Source organism: Staurois parvus, unplaced genomic scaffold, assembly GCF_062004578.1.
Source record: "Staurois parvus isolate SC_StPar_1 unplaced genomic scaffold, SC_StPar_1.0 ptg003062l, whole genome shotgun sequence".
NCBI lineage: Eukaryota > Metazoa > Chordata > Amphibia > Anura > Ranidae > Staurois > Staurois parvus.
The window spans coordinates 17,090-37,303 of NW_028320858.1; the positions used below are offsets into that span (position 1 = coordinate 17,090).

The 20,214-nt window shown below is 50.5% G+C and overlaps 1 protein-coding gene across 1 annotated transcript; it reads right to left on the reverse strand.

Annotated features, from left to right (window-relative positions):
* Positions 1–312: 312 nt before the first annotated feature.
* On the reverse strand, positions 313–18,219 carry LOC149428650 (GATOR1 complex protein NPRL2). The gene is made up of 11 exons (XM_089667157.1): positions 18,145–18,219; positions 17,157–17,248; positions 16,759–16,927; positions 14,577–14,685; positions 14,366–14,502; positions 7,739–7,836; positions 7,524–7,560; positions 6,826–6,919; positions 4,506–4,623; positions 983–1,125; positions 313–682 (listed from the first exon to the last, which is right to left on the reverse strand). Exons 1-11 carry the CDS (start codon positions 18,217–18,219, stop codon positions 615–617), a joined length of 1,140 nt encoding a protein of 379 aa, XP_089523283.1. The 3' UTR covers positions 313–614.
* Positions 18,220–20,214: the final 1,995 nt, after the last annotated feature.

Genomic DNA, 20,214 nt, shown 5'->3' on the forward strand with positions numbered 1-20,214 from the left:
ATAATAGTGTGTGACTGTGGGGGAGGGGACATTAGAGTGTAAGCTCCTCTGGTACAGAGACTGATGGGACTGTGGGGGGAGGGGACATTAGAGTGTAAGCTCCTCTGGCACAGAGACTGATGTGACTGTGGGGGGAGGGGACATTAGAGTGTAAGCTCCTCTGGTACAGAGACTGATGGGACTGTGGGGGGAGGGGACATTAGAGTGTAAGCTCCTCTGGTACAGACTGATGTGACTGCGGGGGAGGGGACATTAGATTGTCAGCTCCTCTGGTACAGTTTGTAAAGTGATGAAGAATATGACAACATAAAATACATATAAAAGATAATTTATTCATGTTTATATTAATATTCTTTTAACATTATAGAAAATTCCGCAGACACAATAATCTCATGTTTTGAGCAAAAACTGAATGTTGGCATCAATGGCAACCAATCGGCTTCTTTCGCTCGTCAATCACTGCATGGAACAATGAAAGGAATCCTCCCATTGATCGGTCAGTGAAGGGGGGAGGGGGGCAGTTTCCCAGCTGCAGTCCTGCAGAGTCTGCTCCCCCTCCCAGCAGTGGCGAGGGTTTTGTTTCCTGAGTGTTGAACGTTCTCCATCCACAGACCTCACTTCATACACACGATGATGTTCGGATCGCTGTCCAGCCTCTCGTCCAACTCCCGATAGCTCATTCCTGCAGGAGAAAACAATATCATGATATTTCCTTTACCTGCTGTTGGGGCCATCCTGAGCGCGCTCTGTAGGATATCATACTAGGGACACGTCAGACATGAGCCAGTTAACCTACCAGCATGTCTTTAGAGTGTGGGAGGAAACCAGAGCACCTGAAGGAAACTGGCACAAGCACATGAAGAACATGCAAACTCCATGCATACATTGTCCAGGACTGCGGATTAACCCCTCTACTGCTATGTAGTACAGGGAGCCCCCATGCAGAATGCCTTCCCCCCTCCCCGTGATGCTGGCGGATTACCTGTCTTGCAGCAGATCTCATCGTATGTGTGGCTCCCGGTGTAGAGGCGAGCGGGGGGGCTCCTCTCATCACGAGACACTTTTACCGGATACTTTTGGAGTCTTCTGATCAGGTTCTTCATCAGACCAAACTGGATGAGTTTCCTGAGCACAGAGGAGACAGTGATACTAAAAACGGGGCAATCCTCAACTCTGCGCTCTCTGATCTTTACGGGGACACATGAAAAAAGTCGATGTACAAGGCTGTCAGGGACACACATACTCCAACCGTACTGTTAGACAATCTGAACTAAGCGGCACCACTCTGGACGCCCAGCCTCTCATCCTAGGCGGCCACATCAGGCTCGTCCACGCTCCGAATACCAAGACTGAAAAAAACCACAGGCTGCACTCCAATGACGTCAGTACTTTGTAAAAGCTTTATTCAACCAAAAGTAGCAAAAACGGCATGTTTGTGATTGACACTTGAGAAACGCCATGATGTGTTTCACCCCATCGTAGAGCTCATGATTAAGACCTCTACATTGAGTTGAAAACCACCCCTAGTTGACACATTTCCCCCATCATAGAACCACCCCTAGTTGATGCCCAGTAGAACGTGCCTGAGAACAGCCCCTAGTTGACGCATTTCCCCCCATCATAGAACTACCCCTAGTTGACACATTTCCCCCCATCATAGAACCACCCCTAGTTGATGCCCAGTAGAACGTGCCTGAGAACCACCCCTAGTTGACGCATTTCACCCCATCATAGAACCACCCCTAGTTGATGCCCAGTAGAACGTGCCTGAGAACAGCCCCTAGTTGACGCATTTCCCCCCATCATAGAACCACCCCTAGTTGACACATTTCCCCCCGTCATAGAACCACCCCTAGTTGATGCCCAGTAGAACGTGCCTGAGAACAGCCCCTAGTTGACGCGTTTCCCCCCATCATAAAGCTCATGATTAAAAAGCTCTACAATGGGGTAACAACTTCCCCTAATTCACACATTTCTCTCATCACAGAATAGCCCATAGTTGATGCCTAGTAGAACCCGCCTGAGAACAGCCCCTAGTTGACGCATTTCACCCCATCATAGAACCACCCCTAGTTTTATGATGAGGTGAGAACCACCCATAATTGACATTTTCCCTGTCATAGAACTGCCCCTAGTTGACGTGTTTCATCATAGAGCTCATGATTAAGAGACCTACGATGGGGTGACAACCGTCCCTGGTCGGCACTTTTCCCCTCATCACAAAACCATGGTTAGTTGACACCTAGTAGAACCCACCTAAGAACCGCCCCTAGTTGACGTGCTTCACCCCATCGTAGAGCTCATGATTAAGTTCTCTTCGTTGGGGTGAAAACGACCCCTAGTTGACACATTTCTGCCACCACAGAACCGTCCCTAATTGATGCCCAGTAGAACCCGCCTGAGAACTGCCCCTAGTTGATGCATTTCACCCCATCATAGAGCTCATGATTAAGAGAGCTACGATGGGGTGAGAACTGTCCCTGGACAACACTTTTCCCCTCATCACAAAACCATGGCTAGTTGACACTTAGTAGAACCCGCCTAAGAACCGCCCCTAGTTGACGTGCTTCACCCCATCATAGAGCTCATGATTAAGAAATCTACAATGGGGTGAGAACTGCCCTTAGTTGATGCATTTCACTCCATCGTAGAGCTTATGATCTAGAGCTCTATGTTGAGGTGAGAACTGCCCCAAATTGACACATTTTCCCCAGTCATAGAACTGCCCCTAGTTGACACGTTTCATCCCATCGTAGAGCTCATGATTAAAAGCTTTATGGTGAGGTGAGAACCACCCATAATTGACACATTTTCCATGTCATAGAACTGCCTCTAGTTGATGCGTTTCATCCCATTGTAGAGCTCATGATTAAGAGAACTATAATGGGGTAAGAACCGCCCCTAGTTGACACCTAGTAGAACCCGCCTAAGAACTGCCCCTAGTCGATGTGCTTCGTCCCATTGTAGAGCTCATAATAAGTGTTGGGGTGAAAACAATCCCCTAGTTGACACATTTTTGCCACCACAGAACCATCCCTAGTTGATGCCTATTAGAACCCACCTGAGAACTGCCCCTAGTTGATGCATTTCACCCCATCATAGAGCTCATGATTAGGAGATCTATGATGGGGTGAGAACCGCCCTTGGTCGACACATTTCCCCTCATTAGAGAAGGGCTTCTAGTTGACACCTTGTAGAACCTGCATTAGAACCGCCCCTAGTTGATGAGTTTCACTCCATTGCAGAGCTCATGATTAAGACCAATACATTGGGGTGAAAAGTACCCCTAGTTGACACATTTCCCCCATCACAGAACTGCCCCTAGTTGACACGTTTTGTCCCATTGTAGAGCTCATGATTAAGAGATCTACGATGGGGTGAGAACCGCCGTCAAAACATTTCCCCTCATCACAGAACCTCCTCTAGTTGACACCTAGTAGAAACCGCATAAGAACCGCCTCTAGTTGAAACCGCCTAAGAACCGCCACTAGTTGAAACCTAGTAGAACCTGCCTAAGAACCGCCCCTAGTTGAAACCTAGTAGAACCCGCCTAAGAACCGCCCCTAGTTGACACCTAGTAGAACCCACTTAATAACCACCCCTAGTTGACACCTAGTAGAACCCGCCTAAGAACCGGTCCTAGTTGACACCTAGTAGAACCCACCTAATAACCGCCCCTAGTTGACACCTTGTAGAACCCGCCTAAGAACCATCCCTAGTTGACACCTAGTAGAACCCGCCTAAGAACCGCCCCTAGTTGACACCTAGTAGAACCCGCCTAAGAACCATCCCTAGTTGACACCTAGTAGAACCCGCCTAAGAACCGCACCTAGTTGACATCTAGTAGAACCCGCCTAAGAACCGCACCTAGTTGACATCTAGTAGAACCCGCCTAAGAACCGGCCCTAGTTGACATGCTTCACCCCATCGTAGCACTCATGATTAAGAGCTCTACGATCTGTGACCTGATCGGTGGAACTAAGGCCCTGAAGAAGCACAGAAAAACAAAGCAATTGTATTCCCTGCAAAGGCTCCATTAACGTGTGTGACTTGTCAAGCAACTTTAGACACAGTCGCATCCCACTGTTTTCAATGGCTCCCATTTGGACCTGTCCAACCTAAAGTCACAGTGACTTGGGAAAGGTTCCTGCGCTACTTTGATGCCAGAGAGTGTAAAGTAGCCTTCAAAGTCACACTGGAAATCGAGCAACTTTGGAGTCGCACATGTGGGAATGGAGGCAAAAGGGAAAGGAAGAAAGGTCCCAGTACGGAGCTTAGGTCCTTGACTCTAGGAGCTCCCTCTAGCAGATGGGGGGGAGGGGTCTGGCCCCTGGGCTGTCTTCTTGTACCTCGCGTCCTACTCCAGCAGGTGGCTTTACAACCCAACAGTCATGATCTTTGACTCAAATTATGGAAGATCTCAAATTATGGAAGAGACACGAAAATGTTATGATATACAGGGAGCTCCAAAGAAATAGAACACACAGGCACGTAGGGGCACTGACCGCTCATCCACTCGCTGCAGCTGCTGCGTATGCCGGGCGATGAGATCGCGCACAGTAGTTCCGGGACTGAGACCGCAGTACAACTGGAAGACGTCGCGGAGACTCGGCCGCTTCAGACCTGCAGAGAGGACAGGCAGAGGATTTGTAGGATTTGCCGGGTGGGAAACTGATTAAGAGCAAAAAAACTGATTAGACCTTTCGGCTACGTCCACCAACCACGTCCAGAGGTCTTACGGAACGCTTGCTGCTCCGCGTCTCTGGTCAGGTGACCACGTGCCTATCACAATCATCTCATTTTACTTCTAGAATTATGACCCCGGCATCATAACGTTCACTCATTGTAAGACCTGAATTTTGAAGCTTCTGGGCCTATGATTATTATTTACAATATAAAGGGGGGCAGTACAGTTACAATACAGGGGATCGGGGGGTCCGGGTCATAGGAGCAAAAGGAAATACCTGCAAGAGATGAGGAAAGTGCAGTTGTTGGGTGGAGGAGGGAGAGGCTTCCCTGAAGAGATGAGTTTTTAGGAATTTTCTAAAGGTGGACAGAGTAGGAGATGGCCGGACTGGTTGGGGTAGGGAGTTCCAGAGGATGGGAGAGGCTCCAGAGAAGTCTTGGAAGTGAGCATGGGAAGAAGCGACGAGGGAGCTGGAGATGGTTTGGATGATATTATGGGATGAGGTTGGTGTAGAGCTCAGGGCAGAGTTGTAAATTGCTTTGTATGTTGTTGGCCAGTGGAGGGATTGGCAGAGAGGGGTGGAGGACACTGAATGGAGGCCAGTGGAGGGATTGGCAGAGAGGGGTGGAGGACACTGAGTGGAGGCCAGTGGAGTGATTGGCAGAGAGGGGTGGAGGACACTAAATGGAGGTCAGTGGAGGGATTGGCAGAGAGGGGTAGAGGACACTGAATGGAAGCCAGTAGCGGGATTGGCAGAGAGGGGTGGAGGACACTGAGCGGAGGCCAATGAATGGTTTGGCAGAGAGGGATGGAGGACACCGATTGGAGGCCAATGAATGGTTTGGCAAAGAGGGATGGAGGACATCGATTGGAGGCCAGTGGATGGTTTGGCACAGAGGGGAGGAGGACACTGAGCGGAGGCCAATGAATGGTTTGGCAGAGAGGGGTGGAGGACACTGAGCGGAGGCCAATGGATGGTTTGGCACAGAGGGGTGGAGGACACTGAGCGGAGGCCAATGGATGGTTTGGCACAGAGGGGTGGAGGACACTGAGCGGAGGCCAATGGATGGTTTAGCACAGAGGGGTGGAGGACACTGAGCGGAGGCCAATGAATGGTTTGGCAGAGAGGGGTGGAGGACACTGAGCGGAGGCCAATGGATGGTTTGGCAGAGAGGGGTGGAGGACACTGAGCGGAGGCCAATGGATGGTTTGGCAGAGAGGGGTGGAGCACACCGATTGGAGGCCAATGAATGGTTTGGCAGAGAGGGATGGAGGACACCGATTGGAGGCCAATGAATGGTTTGGCAGAGAGGGATGGAGGACACCGATTGGAGGCCAATGAATGGTTTGGCAAAGAGGGATGGAGGACACCGATTGGAGGCCAGTGGATGGTTTGGCACAGAGGGGTGGAGGACACTGAGCGGAGGCCAATGGATGGTTTGGCACAGAGGGGTGGAGGACACTGAGCGGAGGCCAATGGATGGTTTGGCAGAGAGGGGTGGAGGACACCGATTGGAGGCCAATGGATGGTTTGGCACAGAGGGGTGGAGGACACTGAGCGGAGGCCAATGAATGGTTTGGCACAGAGGGGTGGAGGACACTGAGCGGAGGCCAATGGATGGTTTGGCACAGAGGGGTGGAGGACACTGAGCGGAGGCCAATGGATGGTTTGGCACAGAGGGGTGGAGGACACTAGATGATTGGTAAGGTATCAGAGTCTGGCGGAAGCATTCATGATAGACTGAAGGGGGGATGGTCTGTGCAGTGTTCGGCCAATGAGGGAGTTGCAATATTCGATGCAAGAGATACATAGTAATTAATAGCTTGGCTGTGTTGTTGGCTCAGAGGGGCGCTAACTTGGACATGTTAACCGAGGCGAAGGCAGCAAGAAGCAGAAGGGGGAGTGGGCGGGTCTGAGTAGTGTAGCAAAAGACAACTGGGCGGGGCTGACACCACTCAGTGCACAGAAACGCTGCGGGTTGTCAGACCGGAACAGAACTTGGGAATGTAATAGTTTTCCTGTACTTGCAGGGATATACCGTGGGCCAATGTGCATCTATTACAGAGACTTCTGCCGCACATTACATCCCATTCCTCTCCGTATATACAGTATATACATGGATAGTGACATCACATACCCGGCTTGCTGACATAAGACACACATTCATCCTGCAGCGCCTTGTCATGGATGAGCTCCTGAACACGAGGCGTGGTGCAGTACACATTGGAGTACTAAAAGGAAAGAGGGAACACATGTAACTATACTGCAAGGAAGTGAAGAACATCAGAAATAGGAAACAAAATTGAATTTTCTGCAGATCTGTTTTTATATTTGCATAACTCCTCCCACTGCATACATCAGGACCAGGGGCGGACTGACCATTCAGGCACTCGGGTCAGTAGGGAGCCCCATGAGATGCCCCTGGTATCTTTCATAGGCTTTTTTGGGTGTGCTTTGAGTCTGCGTGAGGACACAGGGTCCCCATGATCCCCTATTACCCGGGAGCCCCATGAGTTGTCAGTCCATCCTTGATCAGGACGGAGGGTTCTTGAGAGGAGTACTGAGGCGGGGTGCTGTGATGTTTTCAGGAAACTACACAGCACCTTGTATGCCCCTCCCACCAACCATGATCTGGCTGCATTGCATACAGAAGCACAGAGACCCAGTGATGACATCACAGGGACTAAAATAAGGTAATGAAAATGGAAAGGTAAAATAAAATCCTTATCATGCTGATGAGGGAGGAGCCAAGAAGGCACTCTATATGAAAAAATCAAAAACTTTACACGTAGGATAGAATAGTCAATGTAACACAATGAAGGAAGATGAAGATACCTGGAAGATGGATACTAATGTCACAACACCGTAATACCTGCAAAACAACAATTTACAAAACGTAAGGTTTCCCGGGTGCGGGACAGAAAAATCAAGGATTTTATTTCCAGATTCCTATTTCCTTAGGCGGATTCCACCCTCCCTGCCCCCGAAAAACCCTCCCCCCCAACAAACTCTCCCCTCCCCCCAACAAACTCTCCCCTCCCCCTACTCACATGAGGTTCTGGATGGCGATCCGCACAAGGTTCAGCTCCACGTCGGCCTCTGCGGAGATCTTCTGGATGTGACGGAACCCATCGATGTACGGGAGAATCTAGACAAGGCAAATGTAAACCCGGGTACAGAATCATTTGTAGCTCTTCATACATAACACTCAGCGTCCCTGTCCGGAGGAAACATCCACTTAAAGCTGAACTCCTCCTGTAACGGATCCGACCCCAGACTGCACTTGGGTACTTCCGTTAGACTCCCGCTTCCCCGTCCGAACACCGACAACTGACACCACAGCCGACCATACGAGACGAGACGACACCAATCGTGAAGTAAACCAGGAAGTAGACTCGTTTATCTCAACAGATACAAGATATATACACTCAGGGAGACACTCCCCCCTCCCTGCATAATGACACAGATACAAGATATATACACTCAGGGGAAAACCCCCCCGCATAATGACACAGATACAAGATATATACACTCGGGGGACAGTCCCCCCTCCCTGCATAATGACACAGATACAAGATATATACACTCGGGGGACAGTCCCCCCTCCCTGCATAATGACACAGATACAAGATATATACACTCGGGGGACAGTCCCCCCTCCCTGCATAATGACACAGATACAAGATATATACACTCAGGGGACACTCCCCCCCCCCTGCATAATGACACAGATACAAGATATATACACTCAGGGGACACTCCCCCCTCCCTGCATAATGACACAGATACAAGATATATACACTCGGGGGACACTCCCCCCTCCCTGCATAATGACACAGATACAAGATATATACACTCAGGGGACACTCCCCCCTCCCTGCATAATGACACAGATACAAGATATATACACTCGGGGGACACTCCCCCCCCCCTGCATAATGACACAGATACAAGATATATACACTCGGGGGACACTCCCCCCTCCCTGCATAATGACACAGATACAAGATATATACACTCGGGGGGACACTCCCCCCTCCCTGCATAATGACACAGATACAAGATATATACACTCGGGGGACAGTCCCCCCTCCCTGCATAATGACACAGATACAAAATATATACACTCAGGGGACACTCCCCCCTGCATAATGACACAGATACAAGATATATACACTCAGGGGACAGTCCCCCCTCCCTGCATAATGACACAGATACAAGATATATACACTCGGGGGACACTCCCCCCTCCCTGCACAATGACACAGATACAAGATATATACACTAGGGGGACACTCCCCCCTCCCTGCACAATGACACAGATACAAGATATATACACTCAGGGGACACTCCCCCCTCCCTGCATAATGACACAGATACAAGATATATACACTCAGGGGACACTCCCCCCTCCCTGCATAATGACACAGATACAAGATATATACACTAGGGGGACACTCCCCCCTCCCTGCATAATGACACAGATACAAGATATATACACTCAGGGGACAGTCCCCCCTCCCTGCATAATGACACAGATACAAGATATATACACTCGGGGGACAGTCCCCCCTCCCTGCATAATGACACAGATACAAGATATATACACTCGGGGGGACAGTCCCCCCTCCCTGCATAATGACACAGATACAAGATATATACACTCGGGGGACACTCCCCCCTCCCTGCATAATGACACAGATACAAGATATATACACTCGGGGGACACTCCCCCCTCCCTACATAATGACACAGATACAAGATATATACACTCGGGGGACACTCCCCCCTCCCTTCATAATGACACAGATACAAGATATATACACTCGGGGGACACTCCCCCCTCCCTGCATAATGACACAGATACAAGATATATACACTCGGGGGGACACTCCCCCCTCCCTGCATAATGACACAGATACAAGATATATACACTCGGGGGACAGTCCCCCCTCCCTGCATAATGACACAGATACAAAATATATACACTCAGGGGACACTCCCCCCTCCCTGCATAATGACACAGATACAAGATATATACACTCGGGGGACAGTCCCCCCTCCCTGCACAATGACACAGATACAAGATATATACACTCAGGGGACAGTCCCCCCTCCCTGCATAATGACACAGATACAAGATATATACACTCGGGGGAAACCCCCCCCCTGCATAATGACACAGATACAAGATATATACACTCAGGGGACACTCCCCCCTCCCTGCATAATGACACAGATACAAGATATATACACTCAGGGGACAGTCCCCCCTCCCTGCACAATGACACAGATACAAGATATATACACTCGGGGGACACTCCCCCCTCCCTGCACAATGACACAGATACAAGATATATACACTAGGGGGACACTCCCCCCTCCCTGCACAATGACACAGATACAAGATATATACACTCGGGGGACACTCCCCCCTCCCTGCATAATGACACAGATACAAGATATATACACTAGGGGGACACTCCCCCCTCCCTGCATAATGACACAGATACAAGATATATACACTCGGGGGACAGTCCCCCCTCCCTGCATAATGACACAGATACAAGATATATACACTCGGGGGACAGTCCCCCCTCCCTGCATAATGACACAGATACAAGATATATACACTCGGGGGACACTCCCCCCTCCCTGCATAATGACACAGATACAAGATATATACACTCGGGGGACACTCCCCCCTCCCTGCATAATGACACAGATACAAGATATATACACTCGGGGGACACTCCCCCCTCCCTGCATAATGACACAGATACAAGATATATACACTCAGGGGACAGTCCCCCCTCCCTGCATAATGACACAGATACAAGATATATACACTCAGGGGACAGTCCCCCTCCCTGCATAATGACACAGATACAAGATATATACACTCAGGGGAAACCCCCCCCCCCCTGCATAATGACACAGATAGAAGATATATACACTCAGAGGACAGTCCCCCCTCCCTGCATAATGACACAGATACAAGATATATACACTCAGGGGACAGTCCCCCCTCCCTGCATAATGACACAGATACAAGATATATACACTCAGGGGACACTCCCCCCTCCCTGCATAATGACACAGATACAAGATATATACACTCAGGGGACACTCCCCCCTCCCTGCATAATGACACAGATACAAGATATATACACTCAGGGGACAGTCCCCCCTCCCTGCACAATGACACAGGGCGGGGAAATCTAAATTTAGTAACAAGAAACACACCAGCAGACAGTCTCATCAGGAGGGAGGACTGCTGGAGACACCCCCCCCACCAAGCCAAAACACATAAATACATACATCCCATAATAGTTTGCTCCCAAGCCTGACAAACAGAACAAAGGGATACAACCACACAACACCAAACAATCCACAACCCCCCACCCCAATATTAGGACAGATCACCCTGTACCCCTAACAGGCAGAGGGTGACTTACACATAAGAGGGATATGGAGAGCTGAGACAGGGTCTCCCCACTTCTCCAAAGTGAGCTGGGTCCCATGGGCCCCCCACCCAAAGTCACTCCCGTCCAAGGGCGGACTGACCATTCGAGCACTCAGACACTGCCCGAGGGCCCGGGGTCAGTAGGGGGCCCCAAAAAATGCCCCTGGTACCTTTTATAGGCTTTTTTTGGGTGTGATTTGAGTTTGGGCAAGGACACAGGGGTCCCATGATCCCCAATTGCCTGGGGGCCCCATGAGTTGTCAGTCCGCCCCTGCTCCCGTCACACCGCCCTTTTTTTCATTTTTCCACACTTGCAGTAAATCCTCTCCTGTGTTGAAATCGATGATTTATAAAGTTCCTAAAAATGTTGATCTCCTTAAAGTGTTACTAAACCCACAACAGTGAAATCAGTCTGTAGATGCAGTAATACATGCTGGGTATACTCACTGTGGAACCTAAGGGGTTAATCCTCTGCATTGTGTAAAAAGTCTGTTTGATCCTGTCTTCTCTGATCCTCCCCTTCTTCAACTGTCCCCAATCCATCTGCTGTTGGTACAGAGCTTTAGGAGTCACTCTGCACCTGCCCAGTTTAGTGTGTATGGCTAGAGAGTTTTTTTTTTTCCTTTGGGGAGGGTGCATGTGATCAGCACAGGGCCAATCAGCGCTGTCCAAACAGGTCAGGGGTTATGCCCTCATAGGACAATCAGGGGAGAATTAAAACTCCTACAAGCTTTAACCAGTGCTCAGCTGGACACTGATAGAAGTCACAAGACCGCTATATACTGCTGATGAGAAAAGGGATTTAGTAGTTTATATTTACTAAAATAATTGCATTTCCTTTTCTGTGTACTGTGTGAGAGCAGATAGTGAATGCAGGGTCCAGGGAGAGCGGATATAGTAAATGCGGGGTCCGGGGAGAGCGGATATAGTGAATGCGGGGTCCAGGGAGAGCGGATATAGCGAATGCGGGGTCCGGGGAGAGCGGATATAGTGAATGCGGGGTCCGGGGAGAGCGGATATAGTGAATGCGGGGTCCGGGGAGAGTGGATATAGTGAATGCGGGGTCCGGGGAGAGCGGATATAGCGAATGCGGGGTCCGGGGAGAGCGGATATAGCGAATGCGGGGTCCGGGAAGAGCGGATATAGTGAATGCGGGGTCCGGGGAGAACGGATATAGCGAATGCGGGGTCCGGGGAGAACGGATATAGCGAATGCGGGGTCCGGGGAGAGCGGATATAGTGAATGCGGGGTCCGGGGAGAGCGGATATAGTGAATGCGGGGTCCGGGTAGAGCGGATATAGAGAATGCGGGGTCCGGGGAGAGCGGATATAGTGAATGCGGGGTCTGGGGAGAGCGGATACAGTGAATGCGGGATCCGGGGAGAGCGGATATAGTGAATGCGGGGTCCGGGGAGAGCGGATATAGTGAATGCGGGGTCCGGGGAGAGCGGATACAGTGAATGCGGGGTCCGGGGAGAGCGGATATAGGGAATGCGGGGTCCGGGGAGAGCGGATATAGTGAATGCGGTGTCCGGGGAGAGCGGATATAGAGAATGCGGGGTCCAGGGAGGGCGGATATAGTAAATGCGGGGTCCGGGGAGAGCGGATATAGCGAATGCGGGGTCCGGGGAGAGCGGATATAGTGAATGCGGGGTCCGGGGAGAGCGGATATAGTGAATGCGGGGTCCGGGGAGAGCGGATATAGTGAATGCGGGGTCTGGGGAGAGCGGATACAGTGAATGCGGGATCCGGGGAGAGCGGATATAGTGAATGCGGGGTCCGGGGAGAGCGGATATAGTGAATGCGGGGTCCGGGGAGAGCGGATATAGTGAATGCGGGGTCCGGGGAGAGCGGATATAGTGAATGCGGGGTCCGGGGAGAGCGGATATAGTGAATGCGGGGTCCGGGGAGACCGGATATAGTGAATGCGGGGTGCAGGGTTTAGTAACACTTTAACATAAGCCATTGAAATTGTCTGAAAGACTTCAATCATCATCATCATCATCAATCTCCTCTCCTCCTGACTGTAGTCCCACCTCTCACAGTTATTAGCTTCCTCTGCCATAATTCATTTTTGCCCTTTGCAATGTCTGCACAGGATTCTTCACTCTTCTGAGTATTACATAAAAGAACACATCCCCAGCAACCTTTTAAACGCACATCCCTTCTGGTCACCGGGTGGTGCAGATTTTAGCTGTGCAACCTGCTAATGAGTTGCTTGATGACACTCTAATATTATGTAATCAAGCAACTGATCAGCAGATTGCACAACCAAAGTCTGTATCGCCCAGTGGCCAGCAGAAATGCACATGTAAATGTATATTGGGAATGTTCTTTCATATAGCAGAAACACCCAGTGGTGAAATAACTAGGGAATCAAAAGAAAAAAGGTATTTCTTGAAAACAAAATTATTTGATTAATAGATATTATGTGCACATTGATCAAAAGGGAAGGAGGGGGTTAAGGAAGGGAAGGTATTGTAAGCCCACAGTATACTGGGACTCAGCATCATTCAACCCACTTCACGTGAAGATTTCCCTTTGTCCCCCCCACACACACACTCCCAGAGGAAAAGGGGACTGTAATGCCCATACACCGCACATGCGTCCATGGATGGCTGAAGTTTTTGTGCCGAGAGCCCGCTCGCTGCATACTCCCAGCACAGTGACTGAGCGGTCAAAGACGGATCCTGGTCTGTAGTGATGATCAGGGACTGTTGGGGATGGGCTCCCGATCATGTGACTGCTGTGACAGTCCTCCCCCCCTACCCCCAGATATAAAGACCCATTTGAAGGGATGTTGGAGCTGGGCGTGAAGGGGTTAACCTCTTGGTGCCGGTGCCTCCCAGCCCTTTAAGGGTGTTGTGATGCCGGGATTTAGGGTCATGTGACTGCCGTGATCAGCTGCCACAGCGGTCCCATGATCGGAAATCTCCCGGTCGCAAGTAGTGATCGGGACCTTTCCGTGAGGCGCCGTTAAAAGTGGCGGGAGTGCGCAGGGCGCGTGCTCTTGGCACGTTTTGCTGACATTAGGTACACAAATATGCGTCCTCTCGGCGTCGAAGGCTCAGCTGCTGGGAGCCCTCATATTTGCATACAGCCAAGGAGTTAAAATAATCGGCTGCTCTGAGCTTTTACCAGCAATTTCTTTACATTGGTGACAGGGCCTCTTTAAACAGTAAGCAGTTCGGTACAATCGATCCCCCACTTACCTGCTGTGTCGTTAGGTCCCATTGTGCATTGCAGAATTCCTCCTTGTCCTCCGTGAATACGGGAACGTCATATTCCTGGGCAGTAGGGGGCGCCGCACGCAGCTCGATCACCTTCAGGTGCATGGTGTTACTTTCATCTATGGGATGATAACATATAACCGTGAACACTTACCCGCGTGGCACGGGATGCAGCGAATGACACCAACAATACCTATGGGCAGCGAGCACTCCCCGGTGGTGTTCAGCTCCTTCCTCAGGTAGGTCATTATGGGCACCAACCTCTGCTTGCTGTCCTCGTTGGAGATGAATCCAGACTCCAGCTGAAAGACAAGGAGAGAGGATGGAAGGAACGGTACAGTCAAGGTTTCCCTGTACTCAGAATATAGCCGGTGACCATGGGCCTGGTCAGGGCTGCTGTTAGAAACCACGGGGCCCCATACAGCTAACCTGACAGGGCCCACCAAACCATGGGGCCCCATGCAGCCAACCTGACAAGCCCACCATTCCCACAAAAAAAAGTTTACTATGCTTCGGTTATTATTATACAGGATTTATATAGCGCCAACCAGGGGCGGACTGACCATTTGGAAACTCAGGCACTGCCCGAGGGCCCGGGGTCAGTAGGGGGCCCCATGAGATGCCCCTGGTACCTTTTTCATAGGCTTTTTTGAGTTTGGGCAAGGACAGAGGGGCCCCATGATCCCCTATTGCCCGAGGGCCCCATGAGTTGTCAGTCCGCCCCTGGCGCCAACAGTTTGCTCAGCGCTTTACAATATAACGGGAGACAATACAGTTCAATACAAGAGGGATAGGAGGGCCCTGATCCTGGGAGCTTACGATCTTGGAGGGAGGGGCTAGTGGTACAAAAGGTAATAACTGTGGGGGATGGACTGGTAGGAAGATTCCATTATTAGCTGACGGCAGGATAGGCTTCCCTGAACAGATCGGTTTTCAGAGATCGCCTAAAAGTAAGCAGAGTAGGCGAAAGTCTGATAAATTGGGGTAGAGAGTTCCAGAGGATGGGGGAAGCTCAGTTCACGTATGAATCCACAAGGTGATTGATTGGTACCGATCACTCAATGTGTTCATTCAGGAAAGGAAGGGGCTGGTAAATTTAACATATTTACCAGACCCTTCCCCCACTCTCCATCCGGAAGGATCCTATTGTATGCAGCCAATGGGAATGAGAGGAGGGAAGCCACCAACATTACAGGGGTGGGGGCAGCAGGGGGAAATGTATGGTGTACAGGGAGGGTGATGGGCGCACCAGGGTGGAGCAATTGCTGGAACCGATCCCCTGTATGGCTCTCTCTGCAGCAGCTGAAAGCCGGCTTCTTCCCTCTCCCTCCCACTGGCTTCCAGCTGCTGCAGAGAGAGCCATACAGGGGATCGGTTCCAGTAATTCCCCCACGCTGTGCTGATCACTTTCCCTGCCCACATCCCATTCACCCAACTGCCTGGGCCCCTCTGCTGGCCTGGGCCCCATACAAGAGGACTGGTGGTACCCCCATATTCACGGCCCTGGGCCTGGTGTCCCCTCTAGAGCAACTATCTGGAGAAAAGACTTAACAATAGTAACGGCCGAACTAGAGAAACACGACGCTTCTTCCTCCATGCGGCGAGGTCGGTCACACGATGATGTCAGTGAAAGCAACCTGAGAAGGTTTTGGGTTTTTTTTTCTGAACTAATTAAGTCCTTCTTCCCCTTCTCCCCTTGACCATTATTTTCCTGATGATTTTTTGGGGTTTCTTTCTTTCTTTTATTATTCATATTTATTTGTTTTATCCATTAAAAAAAAAACCTCTCGGTGCCAAGACTCAGCTGCTGAGAGGCCTCATATTTTACTCTGCCTCCCGTTGGCTTTCAGCTGCTGCGGAGAGAGCCATACAGGGGATCGGTTCCAGTAAATGCCTCCTGTCGCACCCATCACCCTCCCTGTGTACCATATGTTTATCCCTGTTGCCCAGGCCCCCCTGTGTCCCCCCCCCCCCCGCAGTGCTGCCAGCTTCCCTCCTCTCCTTCCCACCAGCAACTGCAAGCACACTATAGCATCCTTCAGGATGGAGAGTGGGGGGGAGAGTCGGGTAAATATGTCACATTTACCACCCCCTTCCTTTCCTTAATGAACACAAGGAGTGATCGGTACCGGTCACTCACTGTGCTCATTCATAACTGAAGCATAGTAAACTGTGTTTTTTGAAGGGGAAGGGGGTCCTGTCAGGTTGGTTGTATGGGGCCCCGTGGTTTCTATCAGCAGCCCTGAGTACATAGCATCTGCTCCGTAGGGGGCGTACTGGGGTGAGAGCTGACCAATCAAGCCACCGCCAAGCCGATATCATGGTTTCCCATAAATCAGCTTTTGTTACTTTGTCTGTAGATAGAACACACTCACCTCCAGAGTCTTCAGGTAGCCGGCCAACTTCTTCACGATGGGCTCCAAGGCGCACGTCTTAGCCCGCGCATCGCACACGAAGCCCAGATTGAAGAGCAGCGCGTTGCGGCTATACTTCTTGTGCTCGATACAAACCGGGCAGCCAATCAGTTTCTTGTCCATGGCGGTCCTGGAAAACAGAAATACGGATAAATGAAAATACCTGTGTGAGCTGCCTCTGACGGAAGCTGCCATTCCCCGACTGCCGGAAGATTTTTTTCTCTTCAACATGCAGTTGTAGGTCCGCCAGTAGCTGGAGAAGTGGCGCCCAGCGAGACCAGCCACGCCCAGTGAGACCAGCCACGCCCAGTGAGACCAGCCACGCCCAGTGAGACCAGCCACGCCTGCTGTATACTCACACTGTGATGAGTTTGTTCTGCAGTTCCGGTTTGGTGATGATGTACACCTGAACCGTGTCAAAGAGCTCCCGGGATATGTATTCCTCTGGTACCTGCCGAGAGCAAAGCAATGCATTCATTTGTTACTGTATATAGTACATTGTGTCTCTGCCCCTCCCACAATGCTAAGATTTCCCCCCCCCAGTCTGTGTCTCTGCCCCTCCCACAATGGGGAGATTCACCCCAGTAGCTTGTGTCTATGCCCCTCCCATAATGGGGAGATTCACCCAGTACTTTGTTTCTCTGCCCCTCCCACAATGGGGAGATTTTACCCCGTAGTCTTGTCTCTGCCCCTCCCATAATGAAGAGATTTCCTGCAGTAGTTTGTGTCTCTGCCCCTCCCACAATGGGGAGATTTCCTGCAGTAGTTTGTGTCTCTGCCCCTCCCACAATGGGGAGATTTCCTGCAGTAGTTTGTGTCTCTGCCCCTCCCACAATGGGGAGATTTCCTGCAGTAGTTTGTGTCCCTGCCACTCCCACAATGGGGAGATTTCCTGCAGTAGTTTGTGTCTCTGCCCCTCCCACAATGGGGAGATTTTCTGCAGTAGTTTGTGTCCCTGCCGCTCCCATAATGGGGAGATTTCCTGCAGAAGTTTGTGTCTGTGTCCCACCCACAATGGCGAGATCCCTTCCCCCAGTAGCTTGTGTCTATGCCCCTCCCATAATGGGGAGATTCACCCAGTACTTTGTTTCTCTGCCCCTCCCACAATGGGGAGATTTTACCCCGTAGTCTTGTCTCTGCCCCTCCCATAATGGGGAGATTTCCTGCAGAAGTTTGTGTCTCTGTCCCACCCACAATAGCGATATCCCCTCCCCCAGTAGTTTTTTGTCTCTGCCCCTCCCACAATGGGGAGATTCTGGATCCCCTATAGACACATCATAGCACTCCAGCCATCACACAGTAGCATTGGTTCTGGAAGGATCTCACTGATCGTTTTCCCATCCTTACCTGGTAGCTGATCTTCGGGCCCAGAGTCGGGTGGAACTCGCTGAAGAAAATACATTCGATCTTGCGGCTGGACATCACTGCAGAAAGAGAAGACACAATGTATCATCATTTTCATCCTTTGTTACATCTCAGTCCTGCTGATCTCCTGAAGCCACTTCCTATCTACACCTTCTCACATTTCTCAGAGCGGATTTCCTGATGGTGACAACAGTTTACCGGGTCTGTGTATTGTGTGGTCAGACCGCCCCCTGTATTCTTCATCAGAGGCCGGAGTGACAACTAGGGTTGCCATCCTTGTCTCCCGATTGCTCTCCTGTGTTGTCACCAGGGTGGCCACCTCATCCCTTTAAAACTGAACACATATTAAAGCGGAGTTCCACTCACCTGTCAAAAAATAAAAGTCAACAGCTACAAAAACTGTACAAACACTGTAGCTGCTGACTTTTAAAAAAAAGCCACTTACCTGTCCCCCGGTCCCGCGGTGTGTCCCCCGCAGCCCGTTTCACCGGCCGTCCTGTATTCCAGGCACCTGCATCTTCAGTGTGGGCACCCGGCTGTGATAGGTTGCGGTTTCATAGCCGGGTACACACTGCACATGTGCGAGTAGCGCTGCGCTTCATGAATGGTCCTGTAGTCTTCTGGGACCTGTCATGTGTCCCAAAAGACTACAGGGAGGGAGGACACCTTCCGCTTCCGATTGCCTAGGCCAGTGGTCGGCAAGCCGCGGCTCGCGAGCCACATGCGGCTCTTTACACACTTTAATGCGGCTCTTCTGTGTGCCGGGCGCCCACTCCCCTCCCTCCTCTCGGGCGGCCGCCCCAAAAGTCAGGACTCTGCAGCTAGCCCAGCAATGGGCAAACTACGGCCCGGCGGGACCTTTTAATCCGGCCCGCGGAGCGTGGCAAACATTGGCTGTCAGGATGTAGGCGGGGCAGCGTGACGAACTCCTCTCCTCTCACAGTCCGCCCTGAAGACCGGAACGGCGCGGGAACACGGCGAGAGGAACGTGCGGAGCAAAGGTAAGTGAATTGACACAATATGGGGGATGAATTACTATATGGGGGATGAATTACTATATGGGGGATGAATTACTATATGGGGGGTGAATTACTATAGGGGGGATGAATTACTATAGGGGGGATGAATTACTATATGGGGGATGAATTACTATATGGGGGATGAATTACTATAGGGGGAATGAATTACTATATGGGGATGAATTACTATGGGGGATGAATTACTATAGGGGGGATGAATTACTATATGGGGGATGAATTACTATATGGGGGATGAATTACTATAGGGGGAATGAATTACTATATGGGGATGAATTACTATGGGGGATGAATTACTATATGGGGGATGAATTACTATATGGGGGATGAATTACTATATGGGGGATGAATTACTATATGGGGGGATGAATTACTATATGGGGGGATGAATTACTATAGGGGGGATGAATTACTATAGGGGGGATGAATTATTATAGGGGGATGAATTACTATATGGGGAATGAATTACTATAGGGGGATGAATTACTATATGGGGGATGAATTACTATGGGGGATGAATTACTATATGGGGGATGAATTACTATATGGGGGATGAATTACTATATGGGGGATGTATTTTCAGTTTTAAAAATGTGGCTCTCAAAATAAATTTTCAATCGTGGTTTTGGCGAGATTTGGCTCAGTTGAAAAAAAGGTTGCCCACCACTGGCCTAGGCGATCGGACCGGAAGTGGCAACGGGTACCTGCCAAATTTGGGTACCCACTCCCCCCGCCACCCAAAGGTGCCAATCCTTAATGGGGAGCAGTCCTTAAAGCGGAACTTCCCCTTTCGGGTGGAGCTCCGCTTTAATGACACAGGTTCTGAGGCTGATCTATTGCAGAGAAGGCACTAAGTGAGTTTAATGACCACCTTAATCAGCCAACAGAACCCATGTCATCATTACGTGTTCGGTTTTAAAGGGATGAGGTGGCAACCCTAGTGACAACACAGGAGAGCAATTGGGAGACAAGGCCAGAGCGTTGTCATCCTGTAACAGGAAGTACCTGGACAAGA

Coding starts and splice junctions, on each gene's coding strand:
- LOC149428650 (XM_089667157.1), bottom strand. CDS start 18,219: ATGTCCAGCCGCAAGATCGAATGTATTTTCTTCAGCGAGTTCCACCCG. Junction 17,249..18,144: donor GCCCGAAGATCAGCTACCAG/GTAAGGATGGGA, acceptor TGCTCTCGGCAG/GTACCAGAGGAATACATATC. Junction 14,503..14,576: donor GGAGTGCTCGCTGCCCATAG/GTATTGTTGGTG, acceptor ATCATCCCATAG/ATGAAAGTAACACCATGCAC.